Raw genomic sequence first — 9,787 nt, forward strand, 5'->3', positions numbered from 1 at the left:
TAAAAAAGTAGGTTTATTATTTTATTATTTTAGCATATTATATTATTATTATGGTAATATTTTACGAATTATAAATAATATGTTATACTTACTCTTATTTTTACTTTTATTCTTATCATTATTTTATTAATATTATTAATAAATAATTTCAAATAACAGCATCAATAAGTTTTAGCTTTTTGAGTGATCATTTTATGTTTTCCATATTCCTACGAAATACAATAACTCTTAAACAATCTAGAGTCGTCCAACAATACAGCTCAATCTGCAAAATAATTTTCACAGTTATATAGGCCGATCATTTTACCACAGTATAGGTAAAAACTGTGATTTTCTCATGTCGAAACAACGAAAAGTATTTAAAACGTTGGGATAAAATTTTTTAACCTATTATTTATGATTATTCTCATTACAAAAACTAATGCCACAAATCATTTGATATAGGCACGAGGCTGTAACAGCAAAATTTCTTGTTTTTATCACGTTACGTACGTAACAAATGGCTTGACAGTAACTGGATAATTAATAACGTTAAGGAGAGAAGCGAAACATAATGGTCACCTACGATTGCAATTGCAAGGATATTGCAATTACGGAGGGAATCTTTGGAGAAATTTATGCCGGTGTTTTGTTATTTCATAGAGAGAGCCTATTTTTTTGTGGTGGTAATAATAACGTAAAAGCCAATCTTAATTACAGAATCTGCGGAGGATAAGATACGTCGTTATGATAGTAAAGAATATTATAAGGAAGCTGAAAGTAAAGGAGTCCAGTTGACGCCAGTAAAATCGTACACGATGATCAATAAGAATCGCTTAGAGATTGTCGTCATTTCCTGGGGTGCCACAATCGTTTCTTTGAAGTATCCCGATAAGTTTGGCCGTGTCGCGGATGTTGTGCTCGGTTTCGATGATTTGAAGAGTACGAACTCTTGACGTAATTACATACATATTTGTTCATCATGTTCGTCATAATCTTGACGATCTCAGTTAATTCCATTCGTAACTAACAGTTTCGTTTTACAGGCTATACGAATCCCCAAATTAATCCGTTTATAGGATGTATATTGGGCAGATGCGCGAATCGCATAAGAAACGGCAGCATTGTCATTAAAGGCAAAACTTATCAACTAACGAGAAACGATCTCGGCAAGCATCATCTGCACGGAGGCGTAAGTTCGCTCGTCGTCTCACCATTCTCATCGAGAACTAATGACATTAAATGTCTCGTATCCAGACGAAGGGCTTTGGCCGGCGGTTGTGGGAGTCGCATATCGACGGCTGCTCAGTCGTCATGACTTACTTAAGCGAAGACGGCGAAGAGGGATATCCTGGCGCAGTATTGAGCACAGTGAGATTCAGGTTGACGCCTGACAATAAGCTGGAAATAGGTATCCGGGCGACAACGACAAACTCCACCATAGTGAACATCTCGCACGGTTCTTTGTTCAACCTCGCTGGACATGTAATTAACAAGCACTCTGTGCAATGTCAACTCAGCTGAAACTGGAACCATTCTGGAAATGCGGACAACAATGATTTAAAACTGCAATATTTTAATTGCTTTTGTTTCTAAATCAGAAAATAACATGGTTCTAGCTTCAAATACCAATAAGTAGGGCAAGTCTATTTATTAGGGTGCAATATAGGACGCCGGTAAGGAGGAACTGGTGAAGCACAAGATCTCATTGAACTGCGATCGCTGGACCTTCGCGGATTACACGGATCCGATACCAACCGGCGGCATCCGAGGAGTCGGAGGAACCGTCATGGATTTGCGTGTACCGAAACTTCTGGAGAGCTGTATTGAGAAGGCATCAAATTGAAGTTTATACAAATTATACAGTAGAGATTAATCCTGATCTAATAATTTGTGTAAAAAAAAAAAACAATGAATTTGCGTAAGCGACAGGTTCCTCCGGGCGAGGGATACGATCATAACTTCTGCGTTACGCCGAACTGGCACGGGGGTAATGCGTACGTCGCTCAAGCAGTCCACCTGAAAAGCGGTCGGTAAGGCTCATATTTGTATTATTCGCAGCTTGGATACAATGTAATATCCTGGAATTACAAATAAATATATGTAGCACCTTGGAGATTTATTCGAATCAGCCTGGCGTACAGTTCTATACAGGCGGCCGTTTATGCAGTACTTCTGAGGTACCGTGAATATGATAATCGAAATACATAACACGTCTTGAAAGAATACAAGCAATGACGTTATTGTAGGCTAACAGTGACATTGTCGTTAAATATGACAACAGCCCGAATCGCGAGGAGGATAATGAGAAAGAAAAGATAACTGATCAAATAGAAAAAGATGTAACATCTGACCGCGAATCGCCGGAATTTATTTCGGGGAAGCAAGGTGCTCGCTATGTGAAGCACTGTGCTTTCAGCATTCAACCGCAAAACTATCCAAATGCCATTAATTATGTGAGTAGTTAAGGGAATAAGACATGGCAGAATCACATTCCTTACTGCATTCATTAATTCATAAGTTAATTTCTTTCAGTCGCACTTTCCCTGTTCTATTCTACAACCCGGAGAAATCTATTGTCATGATTTAATTTATCAATTCGGCATCCAATTGGCTAATTACATGTGATGCATTTCTAAAGTAGAAAAACATCGAGCCTGCACCTGGCACAGAAAATATTCGAACGTGATGCTACAATCATGAAGTACTATAACTGAAACATATTATATATCTTTAAAAACATTTTTATTAAATTATCACAATCAGTCTAAAAGTAGAAAAACTATTACAGATATTATTATTTAACGACTGTTATTAATTTTGTAATATTACATTTCTAATTAATCTACCGACGAGTCACTGTTTTTATCACAGATTAAGTTTTCTTGATTCTTTTCGCTGCGAAAAATTTTGCGATGTTACCAACTACAGATCCAAATGAATCGTTGATCGTCACAGAGCGTTGAATCCATTGAGGTAGTACTTTGACTTTATGACAGTAACGTTTATCCAATAACACAACCGTCGAATAATCATTGATGTGACGAACGGATCGGCCAATACACTGATTCACTGCCTTCATGCAAGAATTTTCGTAAAAGCTACTTCCGGCGTCCGGTTTCTAGAGAAACAAATAAAAAAAAAATAAAAAAAGATATTAAAACTCGCACAAAATTAAACTGTTCTCTCTAAGCTATGTGATGAATTTTGCATTTGAGTATACGTACGACATGCTCGTTTAAATATTTCATTTTCTCTTGTAATTCTGGTGACTTAATATTGGGATAGGGCAAGCCAACGACTATAACACATCGGCCCAAGTCGTCAGAGAAATTTAAACCTTCGCTTAATTTACCACCTGCAAAATACCATGTAAATTAAAAAAAATTTCATTTATTCTAACTTCTAAAAAAAATTGATGTAAATAAAATATGCAGACAGAATATAATACTAATTCTAATTCTCTTACCCACTACGCTGAACAGCAACGCTCCATTACACGGGGATTGTGGATTCTTGATAGAATGTGCATATTGATCTAATATTACATTAACCTGCAGACAATATATTTAGTAATTTAAATTAAATAATTAAATAATATTATAATTAAGTAATTTGTTAGTAAGTGTGCAACAAAATACCTGCGATGCTAATTTAGGTTCACGATAGATACGTTTCTTTGCAGAAATTTTGGATATAATACCGGATTTATCTAAATGCTTAAATACTGTATCTTCATAGTTGTAAGATGGGAAGAATACTACTATTCCAGCTGGTACAACATTACATAAATTTAATAGTGCTCTACCTAATTCATCCAGCTAAAACAAAGCATCAATCTCTGTAAATATTCTAACTAAATTTAAAATGTTAAGATTTCTATATATGTGTAAATGACGTCTACATATACATCTCTCTAAATCATACGGTAATCGAAGAAATAACAATGATTCTATTACCAATCTTGTATCTTGTCGATTATGAAAATTAAATTCAAATTCAACTCCAGTTGGACCGCGCATTACGACGTTGGATATAATATTTCCCTTAGGAATCACATGATCGCATGAAAATGTCATAATTCTGTCTGGTGTAGCACCTGCCATTAAGAACAACTGATCTATGAATTCAGACATTGGTTCCATTGTGCCACCGGCTAATACCACAGATCTGGCATCTCTCACTACATTTGGAATACAAAAATTCAAAGTATTCAATAAAATAAACTTAATAAAAGCGAGAAAGCATATACCAAGTTTCAAGTAAGTATTTAATACGCTCTCACCGATATCATGAAAATGTGCTGCTGGGTTTAACAATAGAAATTTTATAATTCCTTGTCCAACAGTAGTGCTAGGTAAAACACATATTCTGCCGTCCGCGCAGCTGCTCTTTAAGCACTCCAAGAAGCTTAAGATTGCCATTAATGGATTGCTCGTCTGTTCTTCGTTGTTACTTGGCGCGTCCGTAACGCTAACAGTTTCTTGAGAAGGTACATCATTGCTTTTAATCGAGTTTAAAAATTCTGTTACGCCAGATTTCTTTATCCTTTGTTCATTGATCTTTATGCTATTGCCGTACTGCTCGACAAATCCTTGTAACTTATGAATGAGTTTTGAAGCTTTAACAAATTCCAGTAGTTTGAATACGTTTACTGTATCAATCTCCGTAAGCACTTCGAACTCTTCTATTTTGTATAATCTCGGTGTTATTGTTTTGTTGATCTCGTCACCGGGATGAGACTTCGTTGTTGCTCCAAAGAGAGTTAGAAGCTTCTTCAAGCAAAAACTTAGCTGGCCTAGATACATCACGCTTCTAGCAGAGAACAAAGACTCAAATCTGCAATCATATTACTCTCAGTCAGAAATTTATCTAACATTTTAATAACAATCAGAAGAAGTATAACACTGCAGCAACACCTTTTTTGATATTGCGACAGCTGACTGTAACAGTGGAGCAAATTTCTCCCGGTAATTACAGAACTGTGCATTCCTTCGATGGCATCCAGTAAATTGTGAGCTTCGTCTATTATTAATACATTTCCCTTTAAGTCTATTCCTAAACTGGTTCTGGTGTTCTTATGAAGAATTGAGTTGTAGGGCACCAATATCAACTGTCCATTCTGCAGAGATTTTCTCGAGCCGTAATATGGACAAGTGTTACTTTCCTGTCCTCTTTGCGTTATCTCCTCGACATCTTGAATGTTTGTTAGAACCTCAGCCATTAGCAGTTTCTGATCACCCGGGATGAAGGGGCAACCGCTTGCGACTTTTGATCTCTTTAAGTCCTTTTCCTTCTTAACGGTAGTCTTTTTTCTTTGCAACTGAAGACAGGCTTCGTTAATCAGATTGATATGCTTCAATCTCTTGACATTTTTGTTGATGCAGTAATTTTGTCTGAAATAAAATAATAAAATGTTAATAAACAGCAAGGCGATAGACATTGAGATATTAAAAACAAATAAGAGATACCTCGACGAGACCGGTACTACAGAAACGTCTTGAGAGTAGGGAGACCTCTTCAATTCATGGACAAACTGCGTCAACTGTGAATGTGTTCTGGAGCAGAAGAAAATCTTGGTGTTCTGAAATAACGGTTCGTTCGTATCTTCCTCCTCAGAACTTTCCGAATTCGACAAGCCATCCTCCAAGATAAGATCCTTCTCAACGTCACAGATATCAGAGTTCGCTTCCTCAGTCTTATCCGACTCCAGAGCTTTTTTCGTGGGTTGCTGCCTTATTTTTCCAGTTGTTTTCGTTCGCGCGGCCTTTTTTGATTCAACCATTTTCTTAAGTTTCTCCCTCTCGCCTTCGTGCTCGAGGAGCGCATTTAGCTTGGCCTGCAACGGCTGTTTCTTAGCATTAAGCTCTATCTGCTCCGTCTGCACCGTAAACCAATTATCCGACGGCTTCTCGCAGCTCTTGATTTTGCTGTCTATCTCCGCGATCGTCGAAGTTAACTCCTGTTTCCTTCGACCCTCGTGATCGACCAGCCATCTGAGCGAACTGCAAATGAGGGACAACGACTTCCCAGTCCCAGTCGGGCTTTCGAAGAGACCCAGCTTGCCGCTTTCCAAGCAACCGTAGAGCTCTCTCATAAATCGCTTCTGAATTTCGTACGCCGGGAAGGGAAATGGAAATTCCTGCGGGGGTTCCATTTCTGTGTTCCCCCTTGAAACCTGCTACTCAGGAGATCGTAAAAGCGTTTGTATCTCTAGGAGTTTCTACTGCATCTCTCCCCTTAAGCGAAGCTTTTCCTGAAACGTAAAGAATTGACGATTTATTTTTGTTGTACATATCTCACCCAGATCGTGGTCTTCATTGATCAGCTGGTTCGTTGATTGTCTTCGGAGATCATCAACAAATGATCTTCAACAAATTGGAATTGCGTGTTTACAACTAAACGCAATTAGCATTACACGTATATAACGGTAAAACGTAAACATAAAACATACGTACGTAACGATAATAAACCGTCGACCTGTCATTCCCTGTAAATTATTATTCTGCTTTCTGCTTCCTGTCTTTCCATCAACGTGCTGCTGAGTCTCCCGCCTTTATTTTTGCCTTGAAGAAAGAGAGAGGCAGAATGTTTGTTCCTTATAACTGTACCTTCTGCACTTTTCACCTTTTCTCTTTTTCCTTCCAACTCTAATTAAATATCTATCGCACTTTGAAAGTACAACGCAGTGCAGCAGAGAAAGAAAGAGAGTCAGATTACCTCTTTACGTTACCGCCGGTAGATATCGTTCCGATAGTTGCAGGTTGCTCGATATTCATTAGCCTAACCTAACCTCAAAAGGTCGCGTAATCGAACATAATCATCTCAGGAAAACGTTTGTTATTATCGTCTATCGAATTAAAATATACCGGCCTGTACGTACAAAAGTCTCTTAAGCAGAAGCTCTCTTAGACTCAATAATTTCTCTTCTTTCTCTCGCTAACTCTCCAAGTGTACATTTATTTTATTTTAACCGCAAAAAAATATAAAGTGCCGCGCAGCTGCATTTTCTGAGCAATTATATTTAAGCTCGAGATTTCTTTTAATATCATTGTGGACGCTGCATGGAATTCGCTGCGATACGTTTCGTGAAGATAAGGTAATTCCGTTCAGAAGTACTACGACTTTCGAATGTGACGTGCATAATTTGTAAAGCATTGTTTTTGCTTGTATTATATACAGCTGATCGAAGTATTCGCGTAAATTTGACAGGCTCGAGTTAGGTTGCGTGGACACGAAGAAGCGGAGATCATGAAGGAGCTGTTGAATCAAGCATCTATGGCATACGGCAGCTCGTTCGTCAATAACAACAACAAAGATGCAGGTACCAGCAGTATTACAGGTGACAATAATTTGAGGAAGTACGCCATGCTCAGCACCGAATGGATCTCTACCATCGGCGAGGAACTAGGCATGCATCCGTTGCCAGATCCACTTTTAAAGAGATTATCCGAAGATGCTTCCTATCGCTTGCGAGAAATTCTACATGTAAATACAATAAGATTCCTATTCGACACTTAACCCTTTATTCAGATTGGCATAGGACCTTGAAGGGTTAATAGAGTAATACTTATAACGCTGTTTGTCATATGATGTTGCTCGTTCCGCTTTAGAAATGTGTTACGAGATTGAGACACAGTAAAAGAAGACGCCTGACATCCATGGATGTAAATGCGGTAATCACCAGCTTGTGTGATGCTGATCCGGTTTTTGGTGCGTCAGAATCCATGCCGGAGTATCATACCGAAGCGAAAGTTTATGTACCTAGCGAATCTGTCGTTAATCTCACTAATCAAATGAATGATCCAGTATGCCTGTCGCAAACCAACGTACCATTTCTGCAAGGCAAGTTCTTTAAAAGTTGACACATTTTTATGATTTATCAGTCTTTCAATTTATATGAATTTGATAAATCATAATCTCAATTTGAAATTGCTGCTAATTTCGATACAATCTTTTAATTTGATTGCATTTTTTTCTTATTTTCTAGAATCTGAAATATGTGATAAGAAGCTTACAGAAGCACGTCATAATTATGCCAAACGTGCGTTGAAAACTTTATTTAATGGCTCGCAAAAGACCTTTCAGGTACAGAGAAATACATATACATGTTGATATAAAATATTTTTTGATATTATTATTATTAAATAATATTAAACAATGTTTTTTTTTTATATTGCCAGGTCTTACTTAATGACTGTGCTACCAACGTGCATTTAGGCGACGAAGGAGTCGTCGACAAGTTGATGTCTATCGCTAGGTCTATGGTAATCTCAAATAACGCACAATATACACGTGTTTCCACGCGGACGTGTCAACTCATAATTGCCATTGCTAGTAACAGCGAAGCTGTCTATCCCTATCACTTAGTTTCGGTAAACGAATACAATATAATTATGCGCATCTTGTAAATTGTATCCAGATATTTGCAAATATCTTTAATCTTTTTGTTCGCTCAAAGGTGGATAAATTAACGGAGTTATTGCTGGAATTGCTGTTGGGTCAGAGTTTCATACATCCGAATTTAGAAGTGCTCTTTAAAGATTGCGTGCTCAAATTGATGCTTCGCTGGCCGTCGATTGCCGACAAGTAATACGAAATTTTAAAAAAGTCTTGCACATTTTTTCAAAATATTTTTATGAAAAACTAATTCCTTGAATATTTATAAACCAATTAGATACATACCAACATTGGAGAATGTGCTTTTAAAGAGTGAAACGGAAAGCATTGATCTCTACAAGAAAAGGATAATGTCGGTGGAATTATTAGCGAGCATTCAGCCTTTTATATTTTTCCAACACGAGCCCGCACACACGCTTTCCATACAAAATATTTTATATTATTATGCCTCCTCTGGTTCAATTATCTGGCAGCGAATAGCCGTTAGTATCGATATTATATTATTCAAATCCCTATGTGTGGGTGTTGCTCCTATATTAATTTTCTTGTAATTATTACAGTTAACCGTTTGTGCTCTCGTGAGATCGCAAGGTCCTTCTTTGGACCTCACCCCTTTAATCGAACATTATGGAGACTCGTTATTACCTTATTTACTCGCTAATCGTGATGATAATGCAAAAGAAAGAAGAAAGAAGAAAACTAGCGCACTGCCTATCATTGTTAGAGGCAAGATGAAATACGTTAAAGTCAGACCATTTCTTAACATCATCGTTAGAGGCGAGATGAAATGCGTTGAAGTCAGACCATTTCTTAACAACGGAAAGCTATGGGATCGACAAACGGCGTTTCCGGATTCTACCCTGAGAGGACCAAGACGCGAGATAAGGTGCGTATCATCAAATTAACGAGGCAAATGGCTACATAAATGCGTAATATTTTTATTATATAATTTAAATATGATTACAGATTTGCGTTCGCTGGTGGTCGTCCGGTTCCACCCAATAACTTAAGACGTGTCAGTTTAAGAGCTAATTATCAAATTCTAAGGAGCGACTTTCAAGCCACTCTCGCTCTAGTCGCATCGCGCAGATTACTTGGGATTAAAGATAAAAAGAAGGGACCTTATGACTTTTATAATTTGGCCAATGTTTGTCTGTAATTGATGCATAAAGACTAATATATAAACTTTATCCGAACGTCTTAGAGTTACGTGTACAGCGAGTATTGTCATAATTATTAATTTTGTATTCATTATAGCTGTAGAAACCGTTTATATTAATTAAAACTCAAAGAAATCGTCATTGCTTCTCTTTCACGAAACTGCTTTTATGTTTATATGATTTTTAGATGCCAATCTCTCTATTAGCATCTCGTTAATCTTTTTTTATTTTCTATGACGCGAATTCCT

At 37.3% G+C, this 9,787-nt stretch overlaps 3 protein-coding genes across 4 annotated transcripts; 2 read left to right on the top strand and 1 right to left on the bottom strand.

The window, feature by feature from the left end:
- The first annotated feature begins 448 nt into the window (after nucleotides 1–448).
- LOC112461320 (aldose 1-epimerase-like) lies at nucleotides 449–2,743 on the top strand. The gene is made up of 9 exons (XM_025026523.1): nucleotides 449–623; nucleotides 700–921; nucleotides 1,026–1,171; nucleotides 1,237–1,464; nucleotides 1,649–1,813; nucleotides 1,912–2,012; nucleotides 2,087–2,159; nucleotides 2,229–2,435; nucleotides 2,515–2,743. Exons 1-9 carry the CDS (start codon nucleotides 554–556, stop codon nucleotides 2,605–2,607), a joined length of 1,305 nt encoding a protein of 434 aa, XP_024882291.1. The 5' UTR covers nucleotides 449–553; the 3' UTR covers nucleotides 2,608–2,743.
- On the bottom strand, nucleotides 2,741–6,530 carry LOC112461319 (ATP-dependent DNA helicase DDX11). Of its 2 annotated transcripts, XM_025026521.1 has the most exons (9): nucleotides 6,438–6,530; nucleotides 5,451–6,235; nucleotides 4,899–5,375; nucleotides 4,265–4,818; nucleotides 3,939–4,162; nucleotides 3,621–3,800; nucleotides 3,449–3,533; nucleotides 3,207–3,337; nucleotides 2,741–3,100 (listed from the first exon to the last, which is right to left on the bottom strand). In XM_025026521.1, the coding sequence occupies exons 2-9, from the start codon at nucleotides 6,134–6,136 to the stop codon at nucleotides 2,855–2,857; spliced, it is 2,583 nt and encodes an 860-aa protein (XP_024882289.1). In that variant the 5' UTR covers nucleotides 6,137–6,235; nucleotides 6,438–6,530; the 3' UTR covers nucleotides 2,741–2,854. The 2 variants fall into 2 exon arrangements, with proteins under 2 accessions (XP_024882289.1, XP_024882290.1); XM_025026522.1 differs by lacking the exon at nucleotides 6,438–6,530 and having other exon boundaries at nucleotides 5,451–6,419.
- A 219-nt stretch (nucleotides 6,531–6,749) lies between these two features.
- Nucleotides 6,750–9,680, top strand: LOC112461317. Its single transcript, XM_025026519.1, has 9 exons — nucleotides 6,750–7,078; nucleotides 7,192–7,467; nucleotides 7,593–7,824; nucleotides 7,970–8,067; nucleotides 8,163–8,354; nucleotides 8,441–8,568; nucleotides 8,657–8,861; nucleotides 8,940–9,265; nucleotides 9,346–9,680. Exons 2-9 carry the CDS (start codon nucleotides 7,231–7,233, stop codon nucleotides 9,536–9,538), a joined length of 1,611 nt encoding a protein of 536 aa, XP_024882287.1. The 5' UTR covers nucleotides 6,750–7,078; nucleotides 7,192–7,230; the 3' UTR covers nucleotides 9,539–9,680.
- The last annotated feature ends 107 nt before the right edge of the window (nucleotides 9,681–9,787 follow it).

The sequence above is a fragment of the Temnothorax curvispinosus genome, unplaced genomic scaffold, assembly GCF_003070985.1.
Source record: "Temnothorax curvispinosus isolate PA1 unplaced genomic scaffold, ASM307098v1 QBEX01011252.1, whole genome shotgun sequence".
Taxonomy (NCBI): Eukaryota; Metazoa; Arthropoda; class Insecta; order Hymenoptera; family Formicidae; genus Temnothorax; species Temnothorax curvispinosus.

Coding starts and splice junctions, on each gene's coding strand:
- LOC112461320 (XM_025026523.1), top strand. CDS start 554: ATGGTCACCTACGATTGCAATTGCAAGGATATTGCAATTACGGAGGGA. Junction 1,172..1,236: donor AGCATCATCTGCACGGAGGC/GTAAGTTCGCTC, acceptor TCTCGTATCCAG/ACGAAGGGCTTTGGCCGGCG. Junction 2,436..2,514: donor ATCCAAATGCCATTAATTAT/GTGAGTAGTTAA, acceptor AATTTCTTTCAG/TCGCACTTTCCCTGTTCTAT.
- LOC112461319 (XM_025026521.1), bottom strand. CDS start 6,136: ATGGAACCCCCGCAGGAATTTCCATTTCCCTTCCCGGCGTACGAAATT. Junction 4,163..4,264: donor AGCACATTTTCATGATATCG/GTGAGAGCGTAT, acceptor TTCCAAATGTAG/TGAGAGATGCCAGATCTGTG. Junction 3,101..3,206: donor AATATTTAAACGAGCATGTC/GTACGTATACTC, acceptor TTGTTTCTCTAG/AAACCGGACGCCGGAAGTAG.
- LOC112461317 (XM_025026519.1), top strand. CDS start 7,231: ATGAAGGAGCTGTTGAATCAAGCATCTATGGCATACGGCAGCTCGTTC. Junction 7,468..7,592: donor GCTTGCGAGAAATTCTACAT/GTAAATACAATA, acceptor GTTCCGCTTTAG/AAATGTGTTACGAGATTGAG. Junction 9,266..9,345: donor GGACCAAGACGCGAGATAAG/GTGCGTATCATC, acceptor ATATGATTACAG/ATTTGCGTTCGCTGGTGGTC.